Source organism: Leptidea sinapis, chromosome Z (assembly GCF_905404315.1).
Source record: "Leptidea sinapis chromosome Z, ilLepSina1.1, whole genome shotgun sequence".
NCBI lineage: Eukaryota > Metazoa > Arthropoda > Insecta > Lepidoptera > Pieridae > Leptidea > Leptidea sinapis.
This window is the reverse complement of record NC_066312.1, coordinates 2,187,330-2,205,954: the sequence shown is the minus strand read 5'-3', so window position 1 is coordinate 2,205,954 and position 18,625 is coordinate 2,187,330. Positions and strand designations below refer to the sequence as shown.

The 18,625-nt window shown below is 34.7% G+C and overlaps 2 protein-coding genes and 1 long non-coding RNA gene across 3 annotated transcripts; 1 reads left to right on the top strand and 2 right to left on the bottom strand.

Moving 5' to 3' along the window:
• Positions 1-1,572: 1,572 nt before the first annotated feature.
• LOC126978887 (alpha-mannosidase 2-like) lies at positions 1,573-8,513 on the bottom strand. The gene is made up of 5 exons (XM_050828002.1): positions 7,737-8,513; positions 6,867-6,959; positions 5,747-5,941; positions 4,428-4,539; positions 1,573-4,229 (listed from the first exon to the last, which is right to left on the bottom strand). Exons 1-5 carry the CDS (start codon positions 8,511-8,513, stop codon positions 1,573-1,575), a joined length of 3,834 nt encoding a protein of 1,277 aa, XP_050683959.1.
• A 426-nt stretch (positions 8,514-8,939) lies between these two features.
• Positions 8,940-10,407, bottom strand: LOC126978415 (uncharacterized). Its single transcript, XR_007732621.1, has 2 exons — positions 10,173-10,407; positions 8,940-9,265 (listed from the first exon to the last, which is right to left on the bottom strand). It is a non-coding gene; the product is annotated as an uncharacterized LOC126978415 (long non-coding RNA).
• A 193-nt stretch (positions 10,408-10,600) lies between these two features.
• On the top strand, positions 10,601-17,761 carry LOC126978393 (breast cancer anti-estrogen resistance protein 3 homolog). Its single transcript, XM_050827163.1, has 6 exons — positions 10,601-10,861; positions 12,579-12,806; positions 12,942-13,930; positions 14,079-14,247; positions 15,519-15,696; positions 15,958-17,761. Exons 1-6 carry the CDS (start codon positions 10,859-10,861, stop codon positions 16,317-16,319), a joined length of 1,929 nt encoding a protein of 642 aa, XP_050683120.1. The 5' UTR covers positions 10,601-10,858; the 3' UTR covers positions 16,320-17,761.
• Positions 17,762-18,625: the final 864 nt, after the last annotated feature.

Here is an 18,625-nt window from a genome sequence, read left to right as displayed (position 1 = left end):
TTGCCACCGCAGCGAAGGCCGGGCCATGCTGCCTTGAACGACGATATCCGTCGGGCCCTTGTCACCATGCTGTCAAACTCAGAGCCGAACGATATTTCACGTGACGATGGCAAGAGACCCAATGGTGTGACATCGATTCCTTCGAGTCGTGGGAGGCCGCTGGTGTGGGACGCAACATATTGTGTAGACACACTTGTGCCTTCTAACCTTGAAAGCACCTCCTCATTTTTTAAAACAGTAGGACCACTGATCTGAAGGCATGTTGTGTACGTGCTGATTGAACGCTATCACCACACTATCACTGCCTCTTAGGAATTGGTAAAAGTAAAACGTCTCAACAAATCTTTGATTTTGGGGAAATTAAAGAAATCACAAGGTGCTAGGTCGGGGCTATGTGCAGGATGGGTGAGAGTTGTACTTTTTCGGAAGCTAAAAATGACACCTTATTTTAGCCACATTATTTTCGTTGACGGCCGCCGTTCACGCTTCTCTCTCAAAAGCATTTTGAAGACGAGCGGAACAGTCTTGCGGAGAGAGAGAACCTTAAAAATAAAAAAAATCATCGCTCTAAAATCTTTTCGACTTTATTCCATTTTCGTTGCGTACGTAGAACTTTGATGTGTGGTAAAATAAAATTGACAAATGATTCCCGCCATTTGTTTTTCATTAAAGAAGCTTGCAGTTGTTCAAAAAATATAACATTCGAAATTTGAATTGTTCCGATTAGCTAGAAGTGCAAAACTTTTCCTGATAGCTGACCGCAAACCTGGAATAGCTGCAGGCAAACTTCTTTCCAAGTTTTAGATTTCGCATTAACGTCTGAGTATACTTTTAAATTTTTATTGTTCAACAATGGTCTTCCTTCCACTTCTTCAATCAGTCTATTATTATCTATATTTTCTTCTACAACCGGCATTTTGAAGCGTGCGTGAATTTATCAGTTACCTATATGACACGATATCGCCGCGACAACGGTTAGTGGCAACTGGCCGATCGGCAACTTATTTTATTTTTCGCCGGGCGCACACTTACATTGAAACCAATAGAGAAGGCGATAGTTGCGTCGCGGGCTTGTCTCCGAACCCGCGGACAAAAAAGTCTCGCGGAAGTCGAGTCACTGCATGCGCGCACCTTCATACTAACCCGTAGACTTGATGTAAACAAAATAGTTGCGGAGACAAAAGTTGCTCGTGCGCGCTGATTCTTAGTGTGCCGCATGTAGACTTTGGGATAGTAGGGTCCAAAGAGAATTTAAGCACTGGTGGGGTCCGCCGCTTACCTTTCCTTACCTGCAGATTGCGACCATTATGCGGATTATTATTTATAATCTCGCGGTTTTATTCTTATTGCAGCTATAGTTAGATAATACCTTAATTTATGTTAGTATTCTTGTCTTATTGAAAACTGTTAATTTAGATCATTATAAAATATGTATGACTTGTTTAACATAAGCATTTTGAATCCAGAATTTACAATTATAGTATAGTATTATATCTTTATTAGACTTTATCACCAGTCCCTTAAAAATATTCGAAATGAAAAGACAATGATTTTCAATCTAATATACTTTAATTAAAAATTAATTAAAACAGACATTAATTCCATAACAGGTAGATTAGTATAATTTATATGAGAAACCATTGATCCTTCCCTTGTGCCTGCTAAATTGGTGTGATATGCTGTTATTCCTTGTCGAAATAGTTTACGAATATCAAAACTTCTTTCTCCACCACAATGAAGAACTGCATAATAATCCAAACGACACGAAAAACATTGTCTATGCAGTATCATTAGAGCCGCATTCGAAACCTTCTTTGAATATTTTTTAATTAGTATCGATCGAAAGTTTATTACAAATATGTCACACGGAAAGAAAGTATTAACTAACGGTAAAAACTGATAGTAACATAAGTTTGAGGATTCCTTATCCACGTAGAAGAGGTCAAACGGATAATTCAACGAATTCGCCAAACGAATTGCCAACAAACTCGGTAGTTCAACAATAGCCTTCGACGCCATACTGTCAAAGTATTCAGTTGGTTTGAAATTTTCTAACAGAATGTAATTTGTATGTGTTGTAACACCACTGTCGGCTAATCCCTCACTGACACCGCGTCCATCGTTGTATAGTACACGCCTATCCAGCATAATGAGTAGTTGGCCTTCTTCCAATGCAGTTACTCCCTGTGCATGATCTGTTATTATAGTAAGTCTGCATGTACTATCTTGTATAAATGCGATGCTGGTCATTGGATACATATTGGATTCTAATGACCGACTTATATTCAGAAGCCTAGAAGTATATTCAAATCCATTGTTGTCTATAAATATTTCAGGAGGGTTGCCGTTTCCTATAATTGTCTGCACCGACATAAACATTTCTAACTCCCTATGTTTTGGCGATACATCGTAATCTACTTTGTTTTCCACTCTTATCACGTTTGCTAATGAATTATTCAACATATTATATATTTTGACTGAGTGCTTCAATAGATTATCGTAAATGGAATTAAACTCTGTAGTTACTTGACCGGAAATAATTAATATTGTTTTCGATCTAACACCGGCTCTATATGGCTTCAAAATATCTTCCAGTGGTTGGCTACTATTTGTTTTAAACAAAAACATACCTGACTGGCTACTAGAACTTTTAAATGCGCCGAAATTAATCACTACATATTTTTCATAATTTGTTTCCTTTTCTACAACTGTTTTTAATAAGCCTGTAAATTCATCAAACATAAGACGTAACTTGTAATTTTCAAGTTGAATATCACCTTGTTTAATCGGCTGAATATTAAATGGGAAAGTGTAATCTCCATGAAAAGCATCTATGATACATCCTCCACAGAATACAGTGGCAGCGAAAGGCGTGTCATAAGTTTCCATAACCTTAAAAAGTTCAAACGTCATTGGTGGTATAGTAACTGCAAATATAATTTTAAAAAATTGTCGTGAAATTGTTATCAATTTATCACCGGTGTAGCTCCATTTTGGTTCTATTTGGATTATAAGATCTTTTTTGTTATGGTCTATGACTCGTAAGTTAGGGTTTCTTGAGGTAAATTCAATGACACCCGTGTGTTCATGACTTAAGGAGTTGAAAACGTATAGTTGATCTCCAGGCATAATCGTCTTAAAAGAGGAAATAAATTCCCCTTGTCTAAAAATATATTTATGAAGATATTTTCCATTATGCCCAGGTTTGCTAGTAAGAAGACTGGCTGCAGTTTCTTGAATATACCAACATTCTTTGGTTGCCTTCAAAATTAGATTTAGCACATATTTCTTTGCTTTAGCAGTTAGAGTACCACTAACAACATTACGATCTTGAAGTCTGGCTAATATTTCTCTAACGTTAGTTAAATATTTAATTAAATTTGATGACGATTCATTATTATTCTTAAACGAGTCCAAACTTGATGCAAAAGAAAATAATACTTCAGATGTTCGTACGGCGCCTTCTAATCGTCTTAGCAAAATTTTCAGTTGTGGTCTATTTGTAAAATATCCCGTCCAATAAGCCGGAGTACCTTTATGTATATCAGCAAAGTTAAGGAAATCTCCCTTAACGGTCGGGTATGTTTTATAATTTTTCATTATAATCTTAAAATAGTCACTCGGTACACCAAATTTTGCGGTAGCCTTATAAAGTTTATGATTACTGTTTATAAAATTAGTAATTTTTATGTAATTACTGTATTGATAATCGAATTCTGTCGGATCATCATAGCGGTATGTAGCACCAATAGGTACAATAATAGTATTATGACGAGAGATGCTACCAGTCTTAGAATATTGTTCAAGTAAAATTTCAGATTTTTCTTTTACATTATAATCGTTGATATCCAAGTTTTTATGTGCGAAGTCGTAGTTTTGACTGCAAATATCGTGTTGAGGGCCACATGCTCGAAAATCGTCTGAATTATATTGAAGGTAGTGAGTTAACACAGCGTGTTTTGGAAATCTCTGTGCATCCATCTTTTTTAAATCGTGATTAAGTTGAGTTTCACTTGTTTTGTCTTTATCCCAGCTCTGTGTCCAAATAAAATCACTATGTTGGAATTCAGCAAGATCTTCTTCTAAGGAGTAGTGTAAATTTGTTAACACTAGATTATTAATATTCAAAGCGGAGAGAATGTATACTATTGTTGGACTATGTGTAAAACTACTAGTGAGCCAACCCAATTTTGGTTTATAATTTAAATTGAAATGCAACCATTGATGACCTGAAAGTAATTTTTAATTATTGATACTATATTAATATAAGTATGCTTAGTATAAATGTGAGATTTGTCTTTTAGTTGATTTGAAAAAAAGATGTGAAAGATACACATAAATCTTAACAACTCCCTACGTCTAATTAGGTACAATTTATTTACTCTTATTCATATTCAGAAAGTGTAATAGTAAAATGCTATTTATACCTTCAATAAACTGGTGCAAAATTCCAAATAAACTTGACGTTGCTTCATCTGTTTGGACCCAACAACCAGTAGAAAGTTCTAATCTTCCTTCTCTAAGTAAACGACGTAGACTCTAGAAATTAGTACTGTTTATAATCTAATAGGCTTAAAATACGTTTTGTATTTTTAAATCAATTGTTAAGTTCTGGGCTTCCAAGTGTAAAAACACGGAATCCTTGTAGGATCTGTTATTTTTTAATATATACGGGGCAAACCGACAACTCAAGGCTACTTGATTTAAAATGAAATACAGCCGCCCATGGATATCTGCAATAGCAGATGTCAAGACATTCATCGCGGATGACGACCTATGAAGCAAGATCAGGATGTAGCTATACACATGGTCGGATTTGGTACGGCCAAACCATCTGACGCGGTCCGGTACCGGACCATAATCGTTTTTTTTATATGACAATAAGGGACGAGACGAGCAGGACAGTCAGCTGATGAAATGCAGATAATGCAGTGCCGCTTAGGATTCTTCAAAACCCCAAAACAAAAACTGTGAGCGGCACTACAACTGCGTCACCTTGAGACATAAGATGTTAAGTCTCATTTGTCCAGTAATTTCACTAGCTGCGGCGCCCTTCACACCTAAACACAGTAATATTTATACATTACTGCTTCACGGCTGAAATAAATGCCGTTGTGGTACCCATAATCTAGCCGGCATCCTATGCAAAGGGGCCTCCCATTGGTAAATATACATATGTCGCATTCTCCATCGCACAAAATTATTACGTTCCGGACCGGGCCGAGTACCTACGACGCCGCGCCCACCGATGGTCCGGTCGTATCAAATCCGACAATGTATATTAGAGTAGTCGATGTCAAGGAACACCAGTGTCCTGCCGCTTATGTACCTACAGTTAGCGCACAAGTTGAATGCAGTCGGGGCCTGTGATGAAGAGCGGTAGTCCGCACGCCTCGCCTCGCGCGCCTACTGTGTAGTGCTGTGCCGTAGTTCTCGATTACAGTATTATCGCGATAGTTCTAAAGTTGCGATCCCGTGGTTTTTTATTTATTTTAATAATGACTGATCTGTGTCCATCAGGATCTTTTCCAAAAAACAAAAAAAAATTTTGAGACTTAATTTGTTTACCTTTATCGACAAACTCAGGATTATCGTCATCAATAATAAATATAAATAGTTCACAGCACTATCACATTCGTTAACTCTGTATTCAACTCACGCGTTATCTGTACACACTCGCTCTTCAATTATATTTCATCTTAAGAACAAGAAGAGTAAAGAGCTCTTCATGAGTCATATAACTCACCATACGGTTTTTTTGATTTGTACTTTTCCACCAATAGCTTAAATGTGATACTTCATTCCATGTAAATGTGAGATTTGGATAAAATTGGAGTTTCTTGATTACGTTCATTATAATTTTCCGAACTGTTTCATTATGATTTACTTCAAATGTTTTCTTCCAAATAGAAAAAACATGTGTTGTAGGCACAAGAATGACCTGAAATAATAGGTATTATATAAAATAACAAAAATATTATTTTGCACATTGAAAAATGGAATAATTCTATCAAATTATTATTTTATTTTCACCCGTCCTTGATAAATCTACGAAGTTTGAAAGTCTGGTCGTTTAAAGCTGATCGCAATCGCGACCAAATAAGTCGCATACAAACAAACATACATACAGGTAAAGCTAATAAAAAGCGTGTTATACTCATTTTTGATATATGTACAGTGGACCCAACAGACGTTGTCCTGTACACATGTCTTAAATTTGAAAAATCGGTCCAGCCGTTAGGAGCAGTTCACTAACATAAACATGAGCAGGAGAATTATATTATATGGGCGGAATTGAGAATCTAAACCAATCTCAAATTCACTGAAACAAACAAAAAAGTCATCAAAATCAGTCCAGCCGTTTAGGAGGTAGTTTAATTGTGAATCTAAACCATTTTCGAATCCACCTGAAGACACACACCAATCTCAAATTCACTCAATTGTGAATCTAAACCATCCTCGACTCCCCTTGAACTCACATAAAAAAATTCATCAAAATCGGTCCAGCCGTCTAGGAGGAGTTCAGTGACATACACACGCACACAAGAAATATATTAATATAAAGATATAATGTAATATTATATATATATTGGACACAGTAATACAAAACGTTGTACAAAGGGTACAAGCTAGCGATAAATTTAATACGATATAAACACTTAAACATACACAAAAACAAATAAACATCCATGAGTCGGAAAAATACATGTATTGCACCTACTGGAATTCGAACCCGGAACCTCTAGCTCAGTGGTCACATAACAATGGGCAATATATAGTAAATATTTATAATATTTGTCATTCTATTTTATTTATATATTTTTAATTATATTTTCGTTTTAAATGAGAAATTTGTATTTGCTTACATGTAAAGGTGGCCAGTTGGGATTTCTCATAAGAGACTCGTATCGATCTTCGTATGCCTGGTTCCAATAAGCTGTTTTAGAAACCCATGGGGGCTGTAATATCATTATGTTTATTTTAATATGATAACTCTATTTAATACTAGTATATTAAAGTAATGTTGATCAAATTAAATCTGGTTAAATATATTCTTTTAAAAATAATTAGGAAAGGAATATTTGCTACAAAAAGGAGTTCCTAAATTCCCCAGATTTCAGTTTGTATAAACTGATTTTAAAATATATTTTTTGAAAATATATTAATTATACCTCCAGATTAGTCTAAAAATCACTTATTAGTGAATTGGAACTGAATAAATACCTACCTAGTAGTAAATTAGTGGTGAATCTAGAAGTTTACCATTGGAATTCCTAAAACTATGTATATCAACCATGCTTGGTCTTAATTGAATTGGCAGGTGATGTACACAAATTTCTGGTATTAACCAGAAATTACTTCAATAGCAACCCTTCGTTGTTTGTCATGTATGAAATTATAGCCATAGCCCATATGCTTTTCATAACTTAAAATAAAAAAGAAATCAAAGTATGTAGCTAAAAAGGGAAAATAAATATTTTTGACTAAATATTGCAGTTGGTGCCAAGTCAACAAAAAATTTACAACAGTTACATATAGTTCTTGCTGGCCCATGTAAGTGCAATATACTTTTTATAGTTATAATATAGCACCAAACTTCACTGTGTTTTTTATGATTTACTGGCCATCAACATCAAAAAATAGAAAGACATATTTTCACTTTTTAGTTACCTTGCTTTTGTAAATAACATAGTTTATTTTGAAAAAACTTTTCTATCATTAGATAAAATGCAAACCTGAATATCAAGATTATTATATTTTTCTTGAACATCAATGCTAGCTTCTGCTTGTCCTAGATGCGTACAAATATATGGTACAGAAGATGCATTGTTACTTAATATTGTTGTTTGTGCTTGAGTTAGTGTGATTTGCTCTATTAGAAATACTGGATTTACTGCTCCTGCATCACTGATCGGGTTTAGTATGTCAGAAGTTTTAGATGTATTTTTACCCACTTTAAGAGGTAAGCCATGTTCAATTTTGACTACCGAGATTTGTGGAACATCTTCTGGAATTACATCAATGTGCATCTCATTTTCAATTTTTTCCGAATGTTTTACAACTGGTGGAAAAAAATTTGAAGTTGGTATATGGTTAACTATTTCAATTGCTTCCTCCGACAGAGAAATATTCTTTGTATATTCAGGTATAGAATCAAATAAAACGTTTTGTTTATTGGCAGCAATTTCATCCAATGTGATATTAGGGAGAGCATCTCTGGCGAGCCGATTGTCCCTAAGGTAATCTTGTCGTCTCATTGGTGCATATGCAGTTTTACTTCGTCCTGTTTCCAGCGATGAATAAATTGTGGAGATTTTGGGACGTAGCTTATTATGGTACATGGTCTTCGCTGCAGTTAGATCAGGAAACATTAGAATTTCCTTCATACTATTTTGCGACAAAATTGAATTATTTTTTAATATACTAACACCTTCACTGAACGGCTTCTGGATCATTTTAGATTGACCTCGTACTATTTTTCGTAACGCTAAAATAAATATATTGTGAGTCATATCGATTTACAAATAAATATAAAACAAAAATTACTGTTAAACTTACTCTTTTCATGGCAATAGGCATTAGAAATCGTTATTAGTATTAAACAATGAAGATATATAAAATGCAAATCGCTTTTATCCATAGCTCTGCTTCTGCGACTGACTCAAACTCTTTGCAACATCGAAATAACTTAAAAGGATGTTTAGTTTTAAAATTTCAACAAGAGATTATATTTCCTTGTTTGTGTTTGTTTCCATAATACGGGTGCTTTGTGAATGTGGTTTGCTACTTTTCATAATTGATGCTTCTCTTTAAACACTCTTAGTGGTAGGTAACCTACGTTTTTGTAGAATTTATAAGAATTGCTTAGCCCTTAGTCTTATAATATAGATGTTTGATAAATCTAATTAAGATAAGGAGGACTAAATAAAACATCATAATCACACTGAGCTACATAATATATTAATAGAATATAATTTAGATTTACATGCAAATAAATTCGACACTAAGCCCACGGTGTAAAATATAAACAGTCATAGAAGGTGAGTAAATATTCCAAACACATGTAAATAATTAAGAATTGTTTGATAAACACGATTACATGCTGCGTAATTGTGTTTATATCAGCCCTTGTCAAGCCCACAGTCTGTGAACAACCAGGATCACGGATTCGGCGTCGACGTAGCGGGCGCCATTCTCGTCGTACTTCGTCAGAGTCTCGAGGACCGAATTCAGGAAATTCTCTTCCTCAGGCGTCGAGGGCCAACTAGAAAAAACAACCAGATTTGTTTTTTATTCTTCGCAAGCACAATATATATAGGACGTAATTCTAAATTTTCCATAACTGTTCACCCGTACAGTAACTGCGCATTTATTTCACGACTGCGCAGTACTGTTTTCTGGATTTTTCTATATTTCATCTACTTATAATATTTTGCAATTAATATATTGCAATTGTTATACATTTTTTAATGGAGAAAATGACGGAGGGAGCGGATAAGCCACCTGCCACCTGATGTTAAGTCGGCTTTATCTCCTCATTACAGTGGTAATATGTTCTGAGCCTTGCTATATCATGAAACTCACTGAGACGATGGAATATTTCTCATGCTCAGTAAGAATCTCTGTGAAATCCCTGACATGATAGAAACTGTTACTAAAGGTTCATTTAAGCAACAATGTTTTACAACAGACTTGATCTTACAGACAAACTTTAACAGCTTTGCGTTCTATAAATGATTAATATTAAATGATTAAATTTAAAGTAGGTAAGTAGGGATTGGTTAGCCTCTAGTACGTTTTTCATCTATTAGCAGCATATTAAAACTAGACTTTTTAATTTAAATAGTACCTCAATTTACTCTATATTAGATTTATGTATGAATAATATTTTCGCGTAAGCCTGAACACGTACAAAATAAAAATTGCGAAAAACCTCAGAAACAAAGGCAATTGTAGTTATAGCATAAATATGCTGAATGCAAAGTGCACAATTATTATTAAAATCAATGAAACAGAGAATTCAAAAATAAACCAATCTAATAATAACATAATGAGACAAAGGATTATTCGCAAACTCATTAAAACCAACAAATAAATGATAAAAACAGTAAACTAATATAGCAATGCTTACATACAGTTGTTTAACGTTAATTTTACAAATTTCTACTCACTTTAGAATATGTTCCAGATCCATTCCATCAATTTGTAAGGACACCGGTGAAATGTTTCCTTCTTCGCCTATCCCGTTGACACGTAGAACGCAGTTGGTAAGCGAATACCGTTCATATTTTATCCCGTTTGCGCAATATACTATGTGAGCAGGATGGATGCCTTTCAGGTCCTGTTCTCAATTAGCCCGGGGGATCCTGCGCGGCGAAGGATGCGTGGAGTAACAAAGTGTGCCTAGACCGTGCCTAGCTATGCTAGATTCTATACAGTAAATGTATAGCCGTAAATCGATTCAGCTAACGCCCTTCATTTGCCCGGGGATCCTACAGTACCTTATTTTTTTGGGTACATTTGAAATATGACTTTCTTGGATCTTTTCCACTTATTCGCTTCACTTTAAGTAAAGTAAATATTCTTATTATGATGTCTTAATGCATAAATATTCATTAATTATAAAAATCATATTATAATTTAATTTTTTTATATAAGTAGTTCATTTAATACCCATTATAATAAGCGCTCAGGAAGTTTTATTAATAAAAAAAGAAGTTCGTACGAATCATTGCCAGTTCAGCATGATAGGGGCGCGCCATTATTGATTTGTTCACCCTCTCCGTATAGCCCCGTCTACGTAAAATATTACCAAAACAAGTGCAAATTCTGTGTCACAAAGAGTCAGTGAACTAATATGGTAAGTGACTAATATTTGTAGTGCATTGTTATTCATTCGCTTTAAAGCTAAAATATTCAATTCTATAACGGGATTGAGTGTTATCTTTAGCACAATGTCTTGTTGAGATATGTAAAAAAATAAAGGAGAATTTAAACTGCTTGCTTCATACTAAAATAGCAAGTATTCGTTGTTTATTTCTGTACATGCTTCGTTAATATCACATATTAATGTTTTAAATGCATTTTAACTAGACATAACAAAATAAGGGTTAGAACATATTCCAGCTGCTCTCAAAATATAAGTTTCGGAGCGATAAAACCTAGCTAGATTTATTATTTTATTATTCATTTAGTGAACTCCATTCAAGTAGATATTATATCCGATTCAGAGATTCATAAGCTGTAAAAATAATTCTAACTGTAAAAAACACAATAGTAATGTTAATTAAGTACAATTTATGTGATTATTATTATTGATAAATAACTTATTAATTAAATAAAAAAAGTGTATGGGTACTTATGTACGCACGCAAGAAGTTATTCTCCTTTAGCGTAATAAAACAAAAATCCATATAATATTTTATTCCTCTTGCTATTTTACGTTTGGATAAAAAACAATATTTTAATAAAAATGGTATTAAATACAACCAATGAAAATATTATTACAAAGCATAATTTAGTTAAATAACGTGTAATTAAATATCATTAAATTATTTTTTAATAATATTTAATTACACGTAGTAATAACGTGGTAGTAAGAGAAATAATTTATTTTATTTTAAAACTTGTATTTAAACTGAAATTATATATTGCAATTTATTTAATTCTAGCTGTAGTATGATACAATTAGTCTAGTTGGCCAGCTAACGTCAAGGTGTCGAATTTTTGTGACATTTTCTCTGCATCCTTACAGCTGCATACACTTGTCTTCAAATTCTTAAGGTTTTCAAATGTCTTACAAACTAATCATTCTTATGTTTGTTCCTTATGTTCCCGCTCGTCTCTCATATTTCGCCTATCTATCTAAAACTTAGAAAAAATACTCCAATATGTTCAAAAAGTTTGTAGAGGATAAAACTAATTTTTAATATAAGTACGGAAAACCTGAATAGCATTTGATCCCGACCAAACTTAACGGTTTTAAGCTTTTCTCATCAAGATCTTTACAATAATATTATGGGGTATGTGTTTGTTGTACTGTGGTAGCTAAGAGATATATAAAGATAAGATTAATTCTACCGAAGTACTCTTTAAAGCGTCAATCAATCAGATGTTGCTCTTTGTCAGTAGACCTCTGGTTTCACTTTCTCTTGTTTTTGCTCGAGAATTCTCATGCAATAGAGTAATTCGAGGCTTGGTTGTGCAAGTGAGAATAACTCTATTTCATATGTTTGTGCTCATAAACATACGCACCCTTTAGACTTATTCAACCCCAAAGTATGACGTTGAAACCACTGAAACATCATGTATGCAGAAATTGTCTGCAGCCTCGTCACACATCTTCGTCAATCATCTTTAAAAAATAGCTTTTGGATTTTTATAATTTATAAAGCGGCGTGCCCCGCTACTTAGTAGTCCAGTTTAGTATTGATGTGAAAAGCCCGTGTCAGCTGTAGTCGATTTTGTAATCACCAAGCTGCCATTGAGCATTTGCAACAGACATTTAGCTGGATTTGGCCATGTTCTAAAGCGTTTGTAACGCGTCTTCGAGAATGTAATCAAACAATATTTTTCAGGACACTAGCGCAATGACAACGTCTGGACTTCTGGAATGGGAGTTGTCTTTGCCTTCTGACCAGATCATATCCCACGCATGGTACCATGGCGCTCTCAGTCGAACAGCTGCGGAAAATCTGCTCCAGCAAGATCGAGAGTTTTTGGTTAGAGACTCGACGTCACAACCAGACAATTACGTGCTAAGTTGTCGGTGCAACAGTCAACATTTACATTTTGTTATACAAAGGGTGAGTTAAATATAAAGAATAGCACATATTTATATTAACTATTAAATAGGTATAACATGTTTTCTTCGTTTTTAATTCAACTTTATGGGTTGTTGGAATACAGTTACTGATGCGTGGTTTCTGCCTTAATTTCAGATTGTGGTACACCCTGAAACTGTTTATGAAAGATATCAGTATCAGTTTGAAGATGAAGCATACGACACAGTCGCTGATCTTATAACGTCATACGTGGGTTCGGGGAAACCGATATCCGCAGCTTCCGGGGCAAGAATACAATACCCAGCAAATAGATTAATTCCCCTTTCTAACTATATCTCTAGCGACGATTCAAACCCAATCATATCACCTGCTGGAGACAGCAATTATGGGAACGCGTACAGCGTGTACAGCCATTTTGCTGCAAAACCAGGAATGCAGCTGCGTGTTCCGTTCAAGAAGCAGCGTTCACACTCACTGACACCCATAGATATGGCACAGCACATAGCCAATGGAAAAAGTGCAAGTGCCGATGGTGTAATTCAAACCAATAAGCATTTGATAAAATTTTCCAGTGAGTCTAATTCAAATTGTAATACCTGGGATGCAAATTTACCTACTAGCCCTCCAGCAAAACCGGCTAGATATGATGGGCCTAAAGCTGACGACAGGCGTCTCGAGTTACAGAGGCTGTATCATGTATCTGGGTCAGATTCTGGCAACGGATCAGGAGATTCAACACAAAGCTCTGCACACAGTGATCCAAACAAATGCAGGATTGAGTCTGATTATAATCTTACGACTCCAACTTTGAAACAACACTTCGATTACGATTTAATCGAAGCAAAACTTTTGCAGCTAGAAAATTTGGATTACATCGTTGCAAAACGGATCAATCTTGAAAACTTTCAATCACAAATCATTCTGCCAAATCTGACCAAGCCATTAGAATCCGAAACTTTGCACACAATAAAATTACTATTAAGAACATCTGGGCCACGGATATTAGCAAATCATTTAACCAAGATAGATTTACAGTTTCTTTTGGATGAGGAAATTCAATTTGAGGGTTTTGACAAATGTATCTCCGGGCTAGAACTAAGTTTTTTACCTCAAGGGAGAGCATTAAGACGTGACATTATAGAAAGGTAAACATAACAATTGCATTATCAGTTCAAGTTATTATTATCATTATAATAATAAAATTAAATATAAAAAAAATCAAATAAAACGAGATACAGCGAAAAACGCAGCAGAATAAAATATTATGAAAATAATGCCTATTTTCACATTCAGGGTCGAAACGTTTCGTCTTCTGATCGCCGTGACTATTCTCACATGTCAAACTGATCGTCAACGAGCTGATACATTAAATGATTGGATTCTTCTAGCCATCGAAACGAAGACAGCCCTTGGAAATCTATATGGATTCTCTGCTATCATGTTTGGACTATGCATGCCACAGGTGCGTTATTTTGTTTATACACACTATCTATAATGCACATATTAATAAAAATAAAATAAAAAGAGCTTTATTATTCCTATGCACATATTTTACATACTTAACTTAAAACACTAGATAAACAATTTTTTGTTAAGTGATTTTAATTAAAATATTAAAAGTACCTATAAAAAAGTTAGGTAGGTAAGGACCGCCTATGGCGGTAAAAGCCTCCTCCAAGTTTCTCCATTGGTATCTATCCCTGGCTTCTCTCTGCCAATGTCTCCTCGCAACGTTTACCACGTCGTCTTCCCATCTCTTTTGGGTTCAATTTGTGACTGCTTGAGGCCACCGAATTGTTTTAATTCTCTGTAGGTGGCCATCCCATCTCCAATTCAGTCTCAGTATCCGCTGTATCCACAGCTTTAGCTTATGTTTTGTTACGAATAGTAATGTTCTTCCCTTTATCTCTTAGCTGTAGCCAATATAGTTTCTCTTCATTGGTTTTTGACAGCCTCTGAGTCTTTCGAGTTGCTTTTTTGTAAGGGACCAGGTTTGACAGGCGTAGGTGAGGCAGGGTGTGAGGCATATGTTCATGGTCTTTGTTTTCAATGTGACTGGTAAAGTACCCTTTAAACTTACTTCAAAGGTCAATATTTACTTTATATATCTTTGATCCGTGTGTTAATTTATTTTTCTGTACATGTTTCAAATGAGATAAGGTGACCGAAGTAAATGTATTCTCCGACATATTCTAAAGTTCTTGTGCTAATTGTTTATTATTGGTGTTTTGAGTTTGTTTATCATAATTTTAGTTTTTTTATTATGTATCTCGAGGTCTACTGCTCTACTCTGTTCGCTATGAGACTCTACCATGTATTGTATGTAATTGGATGTTTTCGACCAATATTACCAAATCATCTGCGAATCTTAGTATGATAGGCGTAATCAAAACAGAAATTGCCATGTTCACAAAGCCGTCCCATTTTTTTTTAAATTCGACACAATAGGTATGTCCGGTCAGTTAGTGATTAGTATACAATCTTCATACTAGTATACATAGTAATTCGAATATAATATAAGTATTCTAAGACCATTTTTGGAATACAGACTTCTGTGTTGGATAAAATTATTATAAATATACCTATTGATTTAAATTCTTCATAAAGGTTCTAGATTCATCAAACCACAGGGGCCGAAACTAAAAAAGCAACTAGTCGAATCGGCACTAATGTTAAAAAGTTAATACATTCAAGATAAGTCAACATTAATGAAAAATTATGAATTGATTCTAGGTGGAATGCTTGGAAAACAGCTGGAATATACTAAGACGTATTTACACGGACAATGCCTTTATGTTTGAAGCAAAACTGCGTCCATGTTTCAAGAGTATGAACGAGGGAACCAATCCTCTGCCACCGAACACAACAACACCATACTTGATCCCAGCAGTTATGTGCTTCCACTTGTTCGGTGAGTTTGTTTTTGTGACTACCTACCTAATCACATCTAATCTAGCATCATAATCAATCATCTTGATTGGTGATAAATGTCATGACTTTATTCCCATTGGCCTGTACATCCTCAACAGGTATATCGTTACTTGCCAAGCGATAGAAATGGTTGGTTTCTGTAAAATCATTATCTATATGTCTATACAGTATATAAGTCGATTGATCCATCATATTGTAAAAATAAGTAATAAGTGTTATGGATTGTCCGTTCTTGCTTCAGATGGTGAAGGAGGTGGCTTGATGCAGGCTGACGATAATTTCGAGGGTAGCTTGATGAACACCCTGGAGTTCGATTATAGTGCTACAGCTGCTCATCTTGAAGCAGCGAGACACTTTCCAGAGCAAGTTGAGATGTTTAAACGTAACGCAAGAACTGTGGTGCAGGAAATGTCATCACTTGGACCGACTTTGGATCCCACGCTATTAGAATTGTTTCGTTCTGAATTTCATATAAACTTCCTTTGGGGGGAGAGGGGCGCCTTGACAACTCCCAATCAAAGGTTCGCTCGATTGACGGATATATTAACTGCAATGGCTAGTAAATTATCAAGCCAGCCTCCCGATAGCGATGATCTCGTTTAGAATGTTTTGTTATCAAGTTGTGATCGAATAAAATTCATACTCATTTTAGATTTAATTGAAATAATAGAATTTTATATCCCATAAATCTATTACTACGAAAGGGATACAAATCACTGGTACCCTTACATAATATTATTATCATTACTGTCAGCTATATCAATTTATATAGGTATATTAAAGGGTATTAGAGAAAGAATGTTCGAAATCGTAAATAGTCTCCCCCGCGATTATGTATTTGTAGGTCCACTTTCGTACTCGCGGGAAGAAACGCGAATCTTTATTTTATCTTGCAGTAGCCGATCGAGGGCTAAGCTATATTCTCTGTAAGGAAGGCTAAGACTGGGATCTCTGCGTACTATGCTTGCTTATCTATTTCACTTAAGCTATTCCACTATGGTGATCCTCTTAGCATGCTAGGAGCAGTTTATAAAGCTCCGCGTGGATATGGGAGAGAAATATGGATTCCTTAACTCTTTTTTCAAAACTGATGGAGTCGTATGAGTATTTTTATTTTTTGTTTCATCACTTTACATAGATTAATAATTTGTTAAATGATGAAGCTGTTGACATTTATATGAAGAGTGGCAGTGAAGTTCTTGCCACTTCTTCTCATTAAAGATAAAGCTTTTCCAAAGTTATGGTAAATAGTAAAATGGAGTCAGGTAGGTATAACTTTTGATATTCAAAAGTGTAATTTGATGACCAAAATGTATAAATGTTTTGATTCGATTTGAACTCTATTTAGACACTGTTGTGACGACCTGTATAGCAGACTGGTTAGCGATCCTACCTACTAAGCGAGAGATCCCGGGTTCGAATCCCGGTAGGTGCAAGCATTTCTATGATGAATATGGATGTTTGTTTCCGAGTCATGGATGTTTATATGTATTTATGTATGTTTAAGTTAGTATATTGTATTAAATATATCGTTGTCTTTGTACCCATAGTACAGGCTATGCCTAGTTTGGGACAAGATAATTTGTGTAAGAGTGTGTCAATATTATATATTATTATATATTATAAATATATCGTTTTCTTGCAACCCATAACACAAGCTATATATGCCTAATTTGGGGCAAGATAATTTGTGTAAAGAGTGTGTCAATATTATAAAAAAAAAACTGTAACATTTAAAACAGACAATTAGACGGCTTTAGTCGAGAATAGAACTTCAGACCAAGGGGATTATTGACCTCTGATCTGAATCTTGTAATATCAGTGATGATAATTTATGCGTTATATATATCAAGCGCATGACAAATTCTTGTACATCTTCCTAAAAACTGTTGATACGAACAAAGATTTGATAATAGTAACACTATAAAGAAGGTGTCTATGATACTCTGTGGTAACATCAAGTGATTTGTCTATGCGGATTTGTAACAATATTAATAACCGTATTAGTAAGTAGTGAATACAGATTTGGAATACGTTTAAGATATCCGAAAATATTTGTAATTTTGATTTTTAATAAATATTGAATCAAACAGATGGGTATTTTGTCGGCTTCGAGCCAAAATTTATTTAACGAGCGAAAACATAACGATTGCCAAAATTTATTTTAGATGCCTTTGGGAAATGTGAAAGGGTTAATGCATTCAAAACGCATAACAAAGAAACGTTAGTGACTACTCGTAATTGAAAGTAGGTATAATAAAAGGCTGAACGCAGGTGCGTTCTTGGCCTATGGTGTTTTGTTGTTTGGATTTTATATGGGCGTCTCACTTGAGCCTCTGCCCGTTTGCATTCTCTTATGTAAAAATAAATCTAATAGTCTTTAGAAATAATTTATGTAATATAATTATTAAATAAATAACGAGCGCAAAAAAATAACAGTGAAAGATTGTCTTGCGCCATTTTTTCTCTCAAAGCGCCGTCAATGTTTTAATTCAAAGAAGATGTACCTAAATACTACTGACTGTGGTTTAAAAGATCTCAAGAACGAAGAACGACGGCACGACACTTGTTTTGTATATTTTATCAATGAGGTGTTCCGAAGTACTGATTGACCTGATTACGGCCGCCTAGATATCCACCTTAACATCACAAACTTGTTATCATTAACATATACACAGAATATACATATAGTGTTGAAAAACCCTAAGATAATTGACACGGATATGAAGAAGAGCAATGACAATACAATATTATATATTTGATTAAAAAGAGCGCAAAAAAAATGCTGGGAGAGTTTCTTCCGCCGCTTCTACTCTCTCAGAGCGCCATTTGTTTCCGAAGCGAAAGGAATCAATTTTGAGAAAATAAATGCATTTTAAGATGAATGCGGTGATACCGCTAAAAATAAA